This window comes from Physeter macrocephalus, chromosome 4 (assembly GCF_002837175.3).
Source record: "Physeter macrocephalus isolate SW-GA chromosome 4, ASM283717v5, whole genome shotgun sequence".
Classification (NCBI taxonomy): domain Eukaryota; kingdom Metazoa; phylum Chordata; class Mammalia; order Artiodactyla; family Physeteridae; genus Physeter; species Physeter macrocephalus.
The window spans coordinates 68,440,794-68,458,511 of NC_041217.1; the positions used below are offsets into that span (position 1 = coordinate 68,440,794).

General features: G+C 43.5%; 1 protein-coding gene across 1 annotated transcript in view; it reads right to left on the reverse strand.

Moving 5' to 3' along the window:
- Positions 1-314: 314 nt before the first annotated feature.
- Positions 315-17,718, reverse strand: part of LY9 (lymphocyte antigen 9) — a 19,375-nt gene continuing 1,971 nt past the window's right edge. Inside the window, exons 2-9 of the mRNA XM_007121846.2 lie at positions 15,509-15,835; positions 11,255-11,530; positions 10,394-10,732; positions 7,707-7,811; positions 6,660-6,713; positions 3,338-3,618; positions 2,898-2,969; positions 315-785 (exon numbers count right to left, since the gene is read on the reverse strand). Coding sequence (XP_007121908.2) covers positions 717-785; positions 2,898-2,969; positions 3,338-3,618; positions 6,660-6,713; positions 7,707-7,811; positions 10,394-10,732; positions 11,255-11,530; positions 15,509-15,835 — 1,523 coding nt within the window. The 3' untranslated portion in view covers positions 315-716. The remainder of the gene's footprint in view (positions 786-2,897; positions 2,970-3,337; positions 3,619-6,659; positions 6,714-7,706; positions 7,812-10,393; positions 10,733-11,254; positions 11,531-15,508; positions 15,836-17,718) is intronic.

A 17,718-nucleotide genomic window follows, 5' to 3' on the forward strand; every position in this document is an offset into this window, starting at 1 on the left:
AAAAAAAAAAAAAAAAAAAAAAATTCCCCAAGCCAATCCAGTTCCCTCCACAGCGGCAGCCACTGATAAGATTTTTGTATTTCCTTTCAGAACTTTTATCTATATAAACATAGTTATTTTTTAATCCAACTGGTAGCATATGATACACACTGTCCAAGACTTTGTCCTTTCCATTAACAATGTATCTTAGAGCTCATTCTATATTAGCACATATTAGTCTTTCCTTTCCTTTCTTTACAGAAGTGGCAGGTTTTGCCATTGTATGGGTATACTTTCATGCGCTTAACCAGATTGCTACTAAATGGACACTTAGGTTATTTGTAGCCTTTTATTTAAGAAAATACTACTGTGGTCATGATTTCACCTAGATCTTTGTGTCTGTGAGAATATCTGTTGGATTTATCTTAGCAGCTGTTTAGAGGAACATGTGAAGGTCCAGGTCCCCTTCAACAACATGACAAGCCTTGGCAGAGTTTTGAGGTGTGCATCTGAGCTGAGAGGCAGAAACAGTATGAGCATGCAGGGAGACAAACGGAGCCCAGAAGTTGCCTGATCTGTTAATGGGTTTGGGAAGTCATGGGGGTGAGACGAAGGAGGAGGCACAAATCCAGGCATCGCTGAGACACTGAAGGAAATTCTGAAGTGCTTCTACCTGCAGGAGCCCCAGGCCCTATGAGGTCCAGCACTCCAACCTCATGGAGGGAGGCAGCTGCTTTTCAGGGGACATTTTCATAGGTAGGTATTTCAGGAGACTCGAGATCATTCTGTTGCGGTGCTGGCACCACCTGTGAGCCAAAAGACACACAATAATATGGTTAATAGAGCAATTATCCAAGCTGATGACAAGCATTTACGGAGAATCTCCTAATGGTGAGGGCCATGCGCTAGGCTCTTTGGAAGGGAGATATAAGACAGTTTAGTGCAGCAAATTGAGGGTGTTCAAAAATGACAATAAAAGGCCTTGCTCTCATGAAGCTACGGTCTAATGATCCCAGTCTCTACCCTAGCGAGAGAAACAATACAGACATTTGTATAAAGATAATTCAGGTGATAGAGGCTAAGTTCCAAAGTAATAGTCCAAACCATTAGACCTTCATATTCCAAGGGTTCTGAGGATCCCTTGTCTGAGAGTGTTCAGGAAAAGCTCTAAAGAGAAGATAAGACTTGAGCTGATGCAGAAAGGAGGTTAGGTACCATCAATAGCTTGGAAATAGCACCAACCTTCTTTGAGATATCATGCAGAGACAAGTGTCAGAAAATAACTAAAGTAGGTTTGAGAATTTCCTGATCAAGTGGGAAATAATGGCCTTAGGAGACCCAGAACCAGAATTCCTGGTCCTGAAAATTCTGAGGGCAAGGAATAAATTCTTTCTAGAGTTTGGCTGAGGCAATGCACTGATTTCCACTTATTTTGTGGGTGAGGGTGGTTTTAGGGGTCTTGAGTTCCTGGAGTGGTGTGGGAGTCATGCAGGACTGACCAGACAAGGTGGGGGGGCTCACATGACCATTCTGAAACTCAGAGCAGGGACTGCTGTCCATGACTTTAAGATTGACCAGTATTGACCCAAACACAAAGGGCCAGGCCCAAGCAGCTTTAGTGAACGTAGTGAACAGTGCAGATTTGGCCTTGAGGCCAAAGATAAAGTTCCTAGCTGGCTAGGCATTAGGCCATGCTCTAGAAATCAGGACATGAGGCAGATGATGGTTGAACCAAACTGTGTATTTGCACAAGTGTTTACTGAGCAAATTCTATCCATCTTTTAAGGCCTTATCCAAATTATTTTTTTCATGAAGCTTTTCCTGGCTACCTCCATGCAGTGCTGTCTACCATTTCCAATGTCCGAAAAACCCTTGGGAACTGCACACATAATAAGTAGTCATGTAGAGTATTTTCTCTCCCCTTTCAGGTGACTAAATCAATCCAACTCTCCTGCATCAAAGATAGATAACAAGTCTTCAAAGTCAAAAGTGGTGCCTTAAACATATTTGAATCCCCATAGCACTCAGCCCAGTTCTGGGCAAACAAAAGGTATTCAATAAATATCTACTGATTGATTCATCAATCACAGAGAAGTAGCATAATTGAAAAACTTTGAGAGTTAAAAAAAAAATCTTGTTCGAACATGTTACAGGGAGGAAATTCTGGGGGACACTTGAAAGCAAAAGTATGAATGGACCCAATATTTTCAGGACAGTGAAAGTGGAGTGGACAGCCAGATTCAGATCAAGGTTAATTGTTTAAGACTTTTCAGGATTATTTAAAAACTCCTTGTGGTTTTTAATATTGAAATTCCAACCACTATCTGTGTGAACTTAGGCAAATTTAATTTCCTGAATCTCAGCTTCTCTGGCTATGAAGTTTGGATGACAGCACACTTGTAGAGTTGTTTTAAGGATCAGATGAGAATATGTTTGCTAATGTTTTGTAAACCGTAAAACTTTATATAAACTTATTATTAATGGGAAATTCTATGCTTAAGGTATGTTTTAACACTCTAATGAAACCAATGTGCTGTAGTTAATAGCACATATTCCAAAAAATCTTGGCATTAGACTGTTGGCTAATTTCCAATTGTTTTGGGAAGTTGCCATTTTGATGGATTAGAGATAGATTTAGAAACGTACATGGACCATACAGTGTTTGGGTTTAAAGACTCTTATTCTGGTAGTGTTAAGATTAATTAATATAAGATATCATTAAATTAATTAGAAATGTTCAGCTTTTGGCCACACAAATGTAAATCAGGAATATTTGTTTCAGTATCTCTATGCACCATGGAGTGTGTCAGGGGGGCACACGGTGAGTGGAACTTGAGCTCCTCTGCTTTCAGTTAAAATGGTCTGAGCAATATTTCCTCACTTTATGGGCCTTAGGATACAGAGAAAATTGTTCTCACCTTCTGAGATTTCTGTATAGAGCAGTAGATTGTGGCTGACCTCTCTTCCTTCTGAGGAACTGGGGTCTGTCCCTGTAACAGACCAACACCAGGATATCCATAATCACCAGACGAGAGCTTTCCAGAGATTCGCCCTCGACTCTTGAGGAAAAGGGGCACCCCAGCAGGTTCTGATTACACATACAGGGTGGGAACTGCCTTAGTGCAGTGGAAACAGTGCCTCTGGTTTCCCAACACCTCCCTTATTTACGGCCCAAGAATGGGAGCGAAGTTCCTTCATTTCAAGGGACCCCAAGGTTGGTAAACATGGATAGAATCACAATTCTCTGCCCTTGTACCGCTGGTCCTATCCCCCAGTTTGGAGAGATTAGTCTTTCAGGTTACTGGATGGTCCTAGAAGGGGGAGGGGGAGGGAAGGTGTACTGATCAAAAGAGCTCACCTGAAAGTCAAGGAACACCTGTGTATACACAGTTTCCCCTTCAATCGCAAGCGCCGGTGTAGTGTCATCTGGAGTGACGAGATCATAATCTGCTTGCCCCTCAGAGTCCGAGTCATGTCCAGCATCCTCCTGAGTGACCAAATCACACACCTGGTCTCTTCCATTGACGGGTTGGTGCATCTCTGTCCCCTCCTCATCCTCCTCAGTTGTTCCGTTGCTGTCAGAGCTGCTGTTGGAGACGTGCCTGGCAGTCTTAGGGAAAGTGTTCAGCTTCCCACACCCTTGGGAGAGCATGGAGTATACTGTGTGGTCAGCAGTGGGTTCTGGAACACATTGTGCAGGGTGGGTAAAACGTGTGCCAGCTCCCTTCTCTCTCTTGCTTTGTGCAAGGATCCAAGCTGCTCTGACTCCTACCCCAGACGAGGCCTAGAGAACTGGAGGAGAAGGTGTTTTCCTGTCTTCCCTCAAAGGACTCCATTCCATTACCCCTTCCTTCTTCCTTTCAAGCATTCACTTATTCATTCATTTGATAAGCATTCGTCGAGTGGGATATGTGATGGACTTAGGAGCTCTCAGTGAGCAGGACCGGCCCCGTTGAATAAACCATCCTAACTGCCATGACAGGGGCTCTGGGGGAACACCAAGGTGAATTAGACCTAGTCTTGAAAGAGTACACTGTCTACCTGGGTGTCAGATCTATACATAAATCAACTAATGTAAGGCCAACTGTGACAAGTGTCATAGGAAAAGTATGAGGAAAGTGCAGAAGTGAGAGGAGATGGTCTCTGGTTAGGAAGCAGAGAAGAGCTTGTGAAGTGGCAGAATTAAAGTAGGCCTTGACGTTGGGGCAGGACTTTGATGAATGACAGTGTATTCTTGGTGGAGAGAACAGCATGATTAAAGGCAGGCATGAAACCTGAGGCACCCTCTCTTTTGGGAAAGGATGATACTTAAAATATTCAACAACCACAATGGTTTGGGCATAGGACAATCAGAATGGGTGCCTGCTATGAACAACTGGGTGGATGTCTACTGCCTTTGGGACATATCAAGCAACCCATTTGATCTAAGTGTAGAATAATAATGGCTCACATTTATTAAGTGCCTACTATGTGTCAGTCACTGTTCTAAATGTTTTTCATGAATAAATTCATTTAACCTGCATAAAACCCCATGAAGCCTAGACAATAACTATTCTTATTTATGTTTCGCAGTTGAGGAAACTGGAGCACATAAAGGTTGAATATTTGCCCAAGTAAGTGGGAGGGCCAGGATCTGAATGCAGGTACTCTGGTCCCTGGTGTTCTTAACTGCTACTCAATACTGCCCCCTATGCGCTTGGTGTAGGAAAAAAGTAGACAAAAGGTGGCCTGGCCCAATAGTGAGCGATAATCATAGTTATCACCTATTGAGTGCACACTGTGGGTGCTGCCCCATGCAGTCCTCACAGCAACTGAGAGGTTGGTGCCTTCATTTTGCAAAGTAAGGAAACTAAGGCTTAGAGACGGAATTGCCCAAGATCACTAAAAAGGCGGAGTGCTAGGATAGAAACACAGGATTATCTGACCTCAGGACTCAAACACATGACCACTAGATTATCTTGTCTTTTGAGTAACAGACAAAGCCATGAGGAGCCATTGATGGTTTTAGAGCAGTCAGAATTAAGCTTTGCAAAGGGGGAGCAGAAGGGATAGAAAGGAAAAGTTCCGGAGAGGGAATGGCCAGTTAGGAAACTATTACAATATTTCAGGGAAGAAGTTACAAGGAATGGGAATGTCTGTTAATAAGGACTTGTTAAATAAATTAAGGTACAGCTGTAGAATGGAATAAATGGGAGTCAGTCTTAATCTACGTATGCTAATATTGCTAGGATCTACTGTTAAGTTAAAAAAGCAGATTCAGAAAAATGTTATAGATGGCTCCCATATGTGTAATCAAAGGAAGAATATATGGCTTGTAGATGCATTAAAACGCTCTGAAAGGATTTAAACATACATATATCTTAACAATGGAGGTCTCTTCAGGGAGAGCTGGAGATTGGGATTTAGAGGGAGATTATTTTTAATTTACACCATGTGAATATATGACTTTTCAATTAAAAAAAGAACCTGTTTAATAAAACAAAAAATTGATGACAGCATGAACTCAGGCAGTGGCAGAGTCTCCAAAGAGGAAACTCTGAAGAGATAGTGGAGAAATAAAAGAAGCAGACCCTGGGCACTGAGGAGAGGTGCCGGGGGAGGGAGGAGGGTTAGGGATGACAGTGGTGTCCCCAAAACATTTTTATTCCCCCTCCTGTGCCCAGGGTGCCAAGGAAGGAGGGTTCAGGCTAGGGGAGACCAGGGTCTGTTCTGCCAGCTCTAAGGAGGAAGCTGGTGGGAATCTCCAAAGTCTAGCCTCATTTCCATTTCAAGCCCCCTTTTTCTTGGTTACACTTTCCCATCAGAAAAGGCTGCAATGTTGGATTTCTGAGCCCCTGGCTCCCCCCCCACATTCCCTCCTCCTATTCCATCTCCTTGGGGCATCCCCTCCATGAGAGGTGATATAGGGTTTTTTAAAGCAGGGTTTGACTGTGACTGAGTGGCCAGAGTTTGGGGATTCCTTAGAACTCCAGAGCTTCAGAGTTCAAGGTGGTAATTTAGGACACTGAGATTTGGGACTGGGAAAATAAGGTGCAGGCATCTCAGCTCTCTACCCCAACACTCATCAGAACAGCTCCACTTTTACGTGCATTGTGATTTGGGGGTGTTGCATAATATTTTGTTTGAAGAAAGCATTCCTTAGTTTTTTCAAAAATTGGAAAACTACTGACTCAGTAATACTTATGGGTAATAGGTATCTAAACAGTCTTATGAGTTTTAATTTCAACTAACTTTTAATTTTGCTTCTGTCACAGATTTACTATTTCATTTGGTCTCTGTTTTTCCATTCTTGGAGTGGAGACAGTAAATTCATCCTCATCATGGGGCACATTCCAGTGATGGCAGTCAATGCCTGAGGAATCCTAGAGACCCTGGAGGAAGGACTAGTTCTCCTAGCTCTGGTTACCATCTTTCAGGAGTTCAGCCTGGTTGTGGCTTTTGTTCTCCAAACCACCTTCCTTTAGCACGCTGCTTCTCAGACTTTAACAGGCATTTGATTCACCTACAGATCTTGTTAAAATGCAGATTCGTGTTCAGTATTCTGGGGTGGTGCCCAAGAGTTGCGTTTCTAACAAGCCCTTGGGTGTACCCACATTGCTGGTCACACATTGAGTAGCCACACTCTGGAGCTTCCACCTGGCCTGGGAACCCCATAGCCTGTGTCACTGGTGATATATTACCTGGTGTGTCAGCTGTAGCCTCAACTTGACTGGAACTGAAGGCTGGGGCTGAACCTGAGAAATCAAGTTAGAGAAGGGTTATCATTAGGGCTGTGAGGGGAGAGAGTCTCTGATTCTGTGAGAGTCAAAGGAGAGGGAGAGAGATTTCTGAGGACATAGGGAAAAGGCTTTAGGTAGGAGAGTGAACCCTGATGTGAGTACAAGCCCATGGGAAAGGATGGCCAGAGTCTAGGGTCATCTTCAGCTGAGGAGAATTCTCTGGAGTTTCCTGCCATCTCTCTGGAAGGGAGAGCTCTAACCCCTCTGTGGTAGCCACTCATCGGGTTGGTTTGCTCGCTCACAGTAATTCTTCCAGGGACCCTATATATTCTAACCAATCTGTTCTTTCTGGGAACTACTCCACTCCCACTTCAACACTGACATTCCAGAAGGAGCTACCAATCACAAACACTCATTCCATTGCTCACAGTGATTAGTCCAAGCAATAGTCACATGACCTAAAACTGAGTCAATCAGAGAGATTTCTGAGGTTCTTCAAATTGGAGTTGGAGAGGAAACATCTTTTTCCCCTTCCTGGTGTCAGAACTACTAGTATGTGTGAGTCTGGAGCTACCAGTTGCTGTGTTTTGGTACATTCCACCCCCACCCCTGCCCCTCAGCTGTCTGTATTAAGAGAGTTAAGCTGGCTTATAGGGAAAAATAGGGATGAGAGATGGAGAGCTCTGGTGGCTTTTGAGTCTCTGGTGACATTTGTCTCTAGGCCAGCTCTTCTCTTTCTTGCCCATAGACTGATTATGTGAGTCTCCAAATAATAAACCACTCCCCTTGCACCTCTCCCCACCCTTTCTTGTCTAAGCTAGTTTGAGTTGGGTTTCAATTATTTGCAACTAAAGAGTCCCAGCTGACACTTCTCCCCTATAATTCTGAGAAGAAATGAGGTCTTGGGAGAGAAGGGGTAGGAGGGAATTATGAGAGGACAAAGAATTCTCCAGAGGTCCTAGGGAAATGGCCTAGTACTGGCAGATATCATTGATCTCAGAAACTCACATCGTCCATTTTTCTTCCAAAGGCACCAACCAGAGATCCCAAAGCACAGAAGGGTGAAAACCATCAGGGAGAGCCCAGAACAAAGTGCTGTCCTTCTCTCAGATCCTGTGAAGAGGAACTGAGTGAGATCAATATAAATAACAACAAGGGAGTTGGGGCAAGCACTGGACAAAACATAAAGGCCATCCTACCTGCCTCTTAAAATCCCATACTATTGCAGGAAATATTCCTTTTCATTCATTCATTCATTCTACAGCTAATTATTGAGCAGTCATATTCCAGGCAAGAAATTATAGCAGTAAGGCAGACACCGTCCCTGGGTAGAGAGGTTTATTGCCTGCCCGGTGTCACAGAGTTTTGAGTACCTGAGCTGGGATTTGAATGCAGGCTGTCAGATCCTAAAACACCCTTATCCATCACACTACACTGCCCCTCTCTATAAATGGCATAAGGAGAGTTCTAGACAGTGAATCCAGATTACTATTGATCAGGGCTCTAAAACCATTTGCCAGACACAGCCTGACCCAGCATTTTCACATCCTGGGTAGACCTTCCTTTTTTTCTACTTCTCTCTAGGGAAGAGCAGAGCACAGAACTCAGAGCCTCAATCCTGCTTCTGCTGTGTGACCTTGGTTAGTATGACTGAGGAATTAAATTGTCTATTTAATTTTAATTAATTAAAATTTAAATTAAAAATCAGCTACTCTATTCCTTATTGAAAAACTGATAAGTATATTTGGAACAACTCGGATATAAATATATTTTTTCCACTGCAAATTTTATGAAATCTGAATACAGATCAACTACTGCCCATGAGAATTTAGCATCTGAATTAAGATGTGCTGTAAGTGTAAAGTACATACTGGATTTCAAAGACTTAGTACAAACTGAAATGCAAAATTATGTCATGAATAATTCTTTGTATTGGCTACATGTTGAATTGATGATATTTTGGAAATATTGGGTTAAATAAAATATATGATTAAAGTTAATTTTACCTGTTTCTTTTTGCTTTTTCTAATATGACTATTAAAAATTTAAATTACCTATGTGGCTTCCATTATATTTCTATTGGAATGTGCTGCTCTAAAGACTCCCACTCACACTGCCTCACTGCACTTTATAAAGAACTACTCAGAATGAAAACTCTTGGGTCCACGGACTCAAGGCTCTGAGGTCTGGCTGAACAGGAGAGCAACCTGGACAGAGGTCCCTAGAAAGAAACTGCTGGGAGCTGTTGCTGACAGGATTGCTGGCTCTGCACGTGAAGCTGGGGTGTTTTTCTCCACTTCTCCAGGAGACGCTGAGGTGAGCTCCCCCTTGGGACACGACAGCTCCTTTCGGTAGGGGGCTCCATCTGTATGTCACGTTGTGTCCACTGTCCTCCATTGAGCATGTCAGGTTGACCCTGCAGACGCCGTCCTCTATGAGCCCGAGGCTCCCGGTGACTTTTGGCTTCTTCAGCCTCCCTATGTGAGGAGAAAGGTGGACCAGATGTGGAGTCAGGCCTGCACCCTGGGCAGTTACCATTCAAAATATATTCTTGAAGTTGTGGGTTGACACTGCCTTAGGGCTGGGAAGGTGCCTCCAGGAGTGCACCTGGACTTTTCTTTGATAGTTCTAAAATCTCCGACTCATCACTTTACTCATCTTTGGTCCTTGGAAATAGAGGAGTTAATGAAAAATGAAAAAAGATACCCCATCATTCTATACAGTATACTGTGAAGAACAAGCAAACCAATCAACACAAATAAGCACAACACTTCCAAGGGCCCTGAGGCCCTTCAAGGCTTACATTTTGAGGTCTCATCATCTAATTTGTTTACTTACATGAGATAAGGAATATGGAGAGGTGAGCACAGCACTGTCACAGACTAAGCACTTAATAAATGTTAACAATTTTAAAAGCAATGTAAGACTGGCACTCTTTGTTCCCAATTTCTTATTCTTTTTACTTGATCTTCTTCCTGGTTCTTTAATATTTGAGTCACAGTAGGCAATAGATGTGAACTAGCTGAATTGCATATTTTAACAGGACCATGGACAGTGACTCTTTTCTCAGGTACTGAGACACCAACATGCCCAGGCAGGGGATAGGTTGACCATGTCTGAATGGTACAGGTGAAGGAACTGGCAAATATAAATTATACAAACCATCCAACTAAGCTCCTGTGAAGCACAGGGCTGAGGAGGAAGACTCTGAGTTCTTTCCCTCACACTCAAGGAAGCCAAGTAGCCTTCCAAGCTCCAAACTCCAAGCTTCCAAGCCTTCCAAGCTTCCAAGCTCCTTGTGACCTCCAAGGGTCACAGGACAATAAAGGCTTTCTCCTCAGTCTTCTATGATTTTACCCAGCCATCTCTGCCTTTATGCAAAATGATAATGTTCTATAAAAATACAGGTTGGAGAGTTCCTTGTCCCACCCAGTAATCAATGCAGGAGGACAGGGCAAGTACCAGAAGTTGGTTGATTGAGGCTTACTTGGAAGCCTAGAAGAAGGGGGCCTGGGCTAGGGGAATTTGCCCAGCTGCTGATTGTATTGTCCTCCTGTGAACTTACTGGTGTGAACTGAGTAGCTGTCCTGTGGGTCTGAGGCATTTTGTAGGAGGAGGGAGGTGGGATAGGCAGCAAAGAGAAGAAACCTTTCAGGGAATGAATCTAATGATGGGTGCTCTACTCAGAAACTCACGGTAGATGCTCAGGTTGATATGTTTTGTGCTGGCAACTCTGGCGTTTGTGCACACATAGGCATGGTAGGGGCCGGCGTCCTCCATCTTCAACTGGCCAATCTTTAGGGAGTAGCCCTGGCTGGAGACCCATGCCGTGTTCTGATTTGGATCCTTGAACTTAATGAGTTGATTGGCTGTTGCTTCTTCTCCCCGATCTTTGCTGATAATAGAGGTGTTAAACATCCAGACAACGTTGTCTATGTGCTGAATGTCCGGGAGCGCCAGGGACAGGGTGATGGACTCCCCCAGGATCCCCGCCACTGCCTCGCCCATTGGTCCTCCTCTGGAAGCTCCTAGATCTGCAGCCAGAGGTGAGACATTGCAGTTTCAGCCACTGGTCTCGATCCCTTGACCCTCAGCCTGCCTGAAGGGGACCATAGCCCGATACACCCTCCTGCCCAGGCCTCCTTCCCCCTTTCTCTGATAAGGCATCCCTGCTGCTTTCCCATGACCACTTGTCATGCACAGGTATGCACCTGGCTCTGCCTATTGCATACCCAGGCTTCTTCTGCCCTCTCTGCCCTTCTAAGGACACCCTAGGAGACACCCCTATCCAAGCAAAGAGCAATCTGGATTTCTGCATCCATACTCTCTTTCCCTCTCTTGTGTTATAGACCCTTGGAGTTTCACAGTGCCCTGGGAGTTCCCAAGTCCCCTACCAGTCTCTCTCAGGCTCCTGAGGGTAGAGAAAAAGGAATTTTTGGGCCTGTTCTCTTACCTCCCTACCTCATCTGTGTCCTGCCAGAATCCTGGGGTTTAGACTCTATAGCTGCTTAGACTGTTTCTGGAATCCCCTGGAGGGCCTCAGTGGAGCCAGTTACCTGTACAGAACTGCCAGGCATGGACAGGGCTGGAGCTGCTCTGGCTGACTGGGTTCTTAGCTCTGCAGATGTATGGCAGGTCTGGGTCACAGGGCAACCAAGAGATGGTGAGACTAGGCCCCCCCCAGGATTCAGAAGCATGGGGATCCCTCGAAGTCCAGTAGTACTGAACATCTTCCCCCGCCCCCTTCACGGAGCATACAAGGGTGATGTTACAGGAGGCGTTCTCAGACATGTTCACAGACTTCATGGTGACTCGGGGCTCCTGCAGCTGTTCTGCAGGAACAAGGGCAATAGGAAGACTACTCAGACTGCTTCCCAAGCAGGAAAGGGCTAAGTGAAAAAGATGGTGTTGGTAGAGGAGCTGGGGGCTGAAGAAAGAGGCCAGCATTATCTGTTCCAGTGGGAAGTCTTTTTTTTTCCTCTTTGTATCCCATGTAAGCTAGGTTGATTGCCTTTCCTCAATGCTTCCATAGTATCCTCTACAGCTGTTATCACCAAGACTCAACATGACAATAGTCTGATTATTCTCTCTCTCCCCCACCAGTTAGTGAATTCCTTGAGGACAGAGCCAGTGTCTGTGTCTGAACATCTAACATCTGCCTGGTCCATGAAAGACACTCATGAATGTTTGGTAAATAAATGGATGAATGAGCCAGACTCAAACACTGGGGATTTGGAAGCTCTGCCTCTATAATTTGAGTTGCCCTTGCCTTTTGGTCTAGATTTGGGACCCACTGTCCTTCCAGACTTTCTTCCTGGTCCTCTCCTTTCCTTTTGTTCCATCTCCCCTGTTCACAGCCTGTGTGTGTGCGTGTGTGTGTGTGTGTACGTTCATTTTCTTTTTCTTTTTTGAATAGGCAATACATACATAAAATTGAAATTGCAAAGATACCAAAAGGTACACATGCACACACAAAAAAACAAGCTTTCTTGCCCCAGCCACCTAGTTCCTCTCCCCAGGAATTATTGTTCTTGGAGGCAATTACTATTATGAGATTCTTGTTGATCTTTCCAGAGGTATTCTAGTTGTAGACACATATATATAATAGCATGCTGTACATATTGTCCTGAAGCTTTTAAAAATTTTAATAATATTTCTTGGAAATTGTTGTATGTCAGTACATATTAAGTTGATTCATTCTATTTCTGTTAACTGCATAGAATTCCATTTCCTTAATATATCCAGAGCACCCTAAAAAATCAATCAGAAAGGTCAAACAATCCAATAGAAACATGGTGTTATAGGCTAAATTCTGTCCCCACAAAGTTCATATGTTAAAATTCTAACCCCAAGTACCTCAGAGTGTGATTGTATTTGGATATAAGACTGTATTTGGAAATGGAGGTAATTATTTTAAAATAGGGTCATTAGGATGGCCCCTAATCCAACATGTCTGGTGTCCTTTTAAGAAGAGGAGATTAGGACAGAGACAACACAGAGAGACAACCGTATGAGGACATAGGGAAAGAAGGTGGCCATACGCAAGCCAGGGAAAGAGGCCTCAGGAGAAACAAAACCTGCTGACCTCATGACCAGCCCCAGATTTGTGAGAAAATAAATCTCTGTTGTTTAAGTTACTCAGTCTGTGCTATTTTGCAACCCTAGCAAACCAACAAAGATTTGGCACCAGAACTGGGGTGCTGCTATAATGAATATCCAAAAATATTGAAGTGGCTTTGGAACTGGTTAATGGATAGAGGCTGGAAGAGTTTTAAGGTGCATGTTAGAAAAAGCCTAGATTGTCTTCAAGAGACAGTTCATAGAAATATGGATGTTAAAGGTGATTCTGGTAAGAGCTCAGAAAGAAAAGAAGAGAGCTGTAGAGAAAATTTCTATTATCTCAGAGATAGACATATTATTGTCACTATAACATTGGTAGAAAAATAAACATTAAACGTGTGGCTGGTAAGGTAATAGTTGAAAATGAAGAGCCTGTTATTGGAGGAAAGGTGATACTTATAAAGTGGCAAAGAACTTAGACAAATTACGTTCTAGTGTTTTGTAGAAAGTAGAACATTTAAGTGATGAACTGGGTATTTAGTTAAGGAGATCTCCAAGCAAAGCGTTGAGGGCACTGCCTGTTTTCTCCTTTTGCTTGTAGTAAAATGTGAGAGAAGAAAGATAAATTGAGGAAGGAATTGTTAAGCAAGAAGAAACCAGAATTTAAAGATTTGGAATAGTCTCAGCCTATCTATATAGCAAAAAATGAGAATTTGTGTCTGGAGAGAACACTGAGAGTATGGATAGACAATGGTGTAATCCAAGGATCCAGTCAACCATTTCAGTAGAAATTCTGCCACCTTGGACTGAAGGGACACAGATGGGACAAAATGAAGGAAGGCTGTCAGATGTGGGGGATTTTACAGGATAAGCCAATAGAGATGTCCAGCTGAGACCATGCTTTATCCTTCAAGAAAAGGGAAGAATCACCCCAAGGGCAGTTCAGAGGTCGATAGGTCTGCCACTGGCACCACAGGCCTAAAGGTCATAGGCCCAGGGGCCTTGGTGGTGTGGTTTCCTCCTTGGTTCCAGGGGGCAGGGCTGCTGGCGAGGGCCCAGGGCCCAGGAGGTGTGGCTGCCACCCCAGTGGACCAGGAAGATAAATCATAGAGCCAAAGGGGATTATTCTCGGACCTAAGAAGATGTGGAGACTTCCCTAGTGGCGCAATTGTTAAGAATCCGCCTGCCAATGCAGGGGACACAGGTTTGAGCCCTGGTCTGGGAAGATTCCACATGCCGCAGAGCAACTAAGCCCATGCACCACAACTACTGAGCCCGCGCGCCTAGAGCCCATGCTCCGCAACAAGAGAAGCCACCGCAATGAGAAGCCCGTGTACGGCAACGAAGGGTGGCCCCTGCTCGCTGCAACTAGAGAAAGCCCGCACGCAGCAACAAAAAACCCAATGCAGCCAAAAATAAATATATAAATAAATAAAATTTATTTTTTAAAAAAGAAAATACATCATCATCAAAAAAAGTAGTACATATATATATACAATGGAATATTACTCTGCCATAAAAAAGAATGAAACAATGCCATTTACAGCAACATGGATGGACCTAGAGATTGTCATACTGAGTGAAGTAAGTCAGACAGAGAAAGACAAATATCATATGACATCACTCATATGTGGAATCTAAAAAAAGGGTACAAATGAACTTATCTACAAAATAGAAATAGAGTTACAGATGCAGAAAATAAACTTATGGTTACCAGGTCGTAAGGCGGGCGATAAATTGGATTGACATATACACACTACTATATATAAAATAGATAACTACCCCAATAAAAATTAAAAAAAATCTAATAGAATTTGCCCTAATCGGTTTTAGACTTGTTTGGGACCTGTGACCCATTTCTTCTTTCAGATTTCTCCCTTTTGGAATGCAAATGTCTATGTTGTGCCTGTCCCATCATGAAAGCAGGTAACTTGTCTGGTTTCAAAGGTTCACAACTGGAGAGGAATTTTGCCTAGGATGACTTATACCTCAAGTCTCACTTATACATGATTTAGATGATATCTAGGTAAGATTTTGGACTTGATGTTGGAATGGGTTAAGACTTTGGGAGCTGTTGAGATAGGGTGAATGTATTTTGTGAGAAAGACATGAGTTCTGGGGGGCCAGAGGGCAGAGTGTTACGGGCTGAATCAAAATTCATATGTTGAATTCATAATCCCTATTACCTCTGAATGTGACTGTATCTGGAGATAGAGATTTTAAAGAGATAATTAAGTTAAAATGGGGTTGTAATGTGGACCTTAATCCAGTATCACTGGTGTCCTTGTAAAAAGAGGAGACTAAGACACAGACAACACAGATAGAGGGACGACCATGTGAGGACACATCAAGAAGGTGGCCATCTGCAAGCCAAGGCATGAGTCTCAGAAGAAATCAAACTTGCTGACACCTTGACCTTGGACTTCTACCCTCTAGAATTGTGAGAAAATAAATTGTTGTTGCTTAAACCACCCAGTCTGATATTTTGTTATGGCAGCTCTAGCAAGCTAATACAGATGGATAAAGGATATTAACAGAGAGTGAGAATCCAAATCGCAGAAAACAGAATCCAAATAGCTCTTAAACACATTTTGGCTGTTCTTCACTCTTGAAATTTGTATTTATGGAATTGGGTGAAAATGACCAATGTGATAGTTCTCTTTGTCCTAGAGAGATTAATTCCTGGAGAGGAAAAAACCCTGCTTTTAAAAATAAAAGGTCAAAACCCACAGATGCTCTCTGGAACTCACCATAGATAGACAGGGTGAATTTCTCACTTGTGGTGACTTCAGAATTCTTTTGGTTTATCTGGGCTTTGTAGGATCCTGCATCTTTCAGAGTCAGCTTGTTGATAGACAAGGAGTTGTTCTGGGTGACGTTTATTCGCCCCTGGTAGCTTTTGTCTAAAAAGATAATCTTTCCTCTTGCATCTGCTAAAGCCAAAGCTACTTGGGGACCACTCCAGGCGATGTGCTCAATTTCTGTGTCTACTGAAATGTTCAGGGAGAGAATCACTGAACCCCCTAGAATCCCTTTCACCACTGTTGGGGCTGAGTCCTTTTCAGAGGCTCCTAGCCCTGCAGAGACAAAAGAGGGACTTGGAGGAGGAGCTGGAGTCCTCAAGCCAGCGTTCATTTGTTTGTTCGTTTATTCATGCATGCGTGCATTCATTCACTCAATAAACACATATTGGTAATAAATGCCAGATGTTGAGAAATGAAATGATATTTTGGCTGTCCTCCCTCTAGGTCCATTGCTTAACAAATGGACCTCATTCATCCATTCATTCACTTCCCAAACATTCTCTCCCAGGAATGTAGATACAATAATCAGTAAAACAGACTTTATAGGTTTCTATTCCTACAGGGAAATTAGCATTGTGACTTTTGATGAATTTCTGAATTTCTCTGAGAATCAGTCTACTCATCTGTAAGAAAGAAATGTTCACACCTGTACCATCTTCCTCCAGGAATGTGGTAGAGATGAAATAAAATCAGGTTGCTGTAAAACATAAAGAGCTAATGAAGTAAAAAATGGAGCATCTTTAAAAAAACAAGATGGATTGATGGATGGCTAAAAGGGTGGATAGATGAATAGGTGTGTGATAAAGGAAGTAAAGTAAAACACCAGTGATAGAACTGAGCTGGGAGGTATCTGAGTGTTCACTGCAAAATTCTTTCAAGTTTTCTGTAAGTTTGAGAATTTTCATAATAAAATATTGGGAATAAAAGGAGCATCTCTCACCTCTATTATCACCTTACCTTTCCCTCATTGTCCACGGATCTCAGCCTGACTTTGGCTTGGCCAGGGAAATCTGGTCTGTGCTTGGGAACAAGGTTTGGGTTTGGGAATAGGTAGGTAGCATTGATTCAACACCTGATTTTCTCATCTCAGGAAAGACTCAGATCTCTGATAACCATTGTTACCAAGGGTTCCAGAGGCCTGACATTTGGCCACGGCAGCTTATTTTCTTGTAGAGGTCCTGTGAGTATCCGCTGGGTGACCCCAGCTTGGATTCCCAGATTCCAGGGCTTCTGAGGCTCTAGAGAGTGCTCTGTAAACCCTAGTCCAACTCAGATGGGTTCAAGACCCAGACTACACCAGGAATTCTGGAAAAATATGTAGAAAATGTTAGAGAGAGAGGAGTTTCCAAAGTACAGCCTGGAGGGATGGGAAAAGGTTGAAGTGTGTTCTGAAAGCCTAAAGGTTACAGGTTCCATAGACACAGAGAAGAGATTGGTGCAGGCCAAGGGGGTCTCTGCCCAGACCCCCATCAGCAGAACACTTGGACCTTGTGGCGTGGTAGCTAGGGAGGACACAGGACTAGGAACCCTGGACATGAAAGGGTGAGTTCAGGTAGACTCTGGGGGCAGATTCAGAAGACAGAAGCTTAGCTGATGTGATGTTGGTTTGAGGTTGCCTAAAAGAGAGCTCTTCTCATCCAGAAGACACTGCTTATGATTGCTATGTGTGTATTAGGCACTTTGTAGAAATCACTTCATTTAATCCTCAAAATTATCTGATAAGTAACCCTGTTTTTCTGATAAGGAACTGAAATTTAGAGAGTTTAAGCCACTTGCCTGAGATCACAGTTTTGGTCAGTTGCAGAGCCCAGATTCTATGTACCTGATGCCCCAGAGTACAGAGGCCAAGAGCACTGACCACCCCATCCTGGAAGCCCAGAGGTGCTGGGTCTTGGCTGGGCTCATATGAACATGTTTTGACATCATCTTTCCTCACATCAACGATAAACAAAGCCTCTCATACTGTTAGTGGGAGGAGCAGGATGTGGTCCTGATCATATTGTAGCAGAGTGCTACATAGCTCCCTGCAGAGTGACAGGAGTCCCAGGTATAAGCCATCTTATTTTTTTTTTTTTTTTTTTTTTTTTTTTTTGGTATGCGGGCCTCCCTCTGCTGCGGCCTCTCCCGCTGCGGTGCACAGGCTCCGGGCGCGCCGG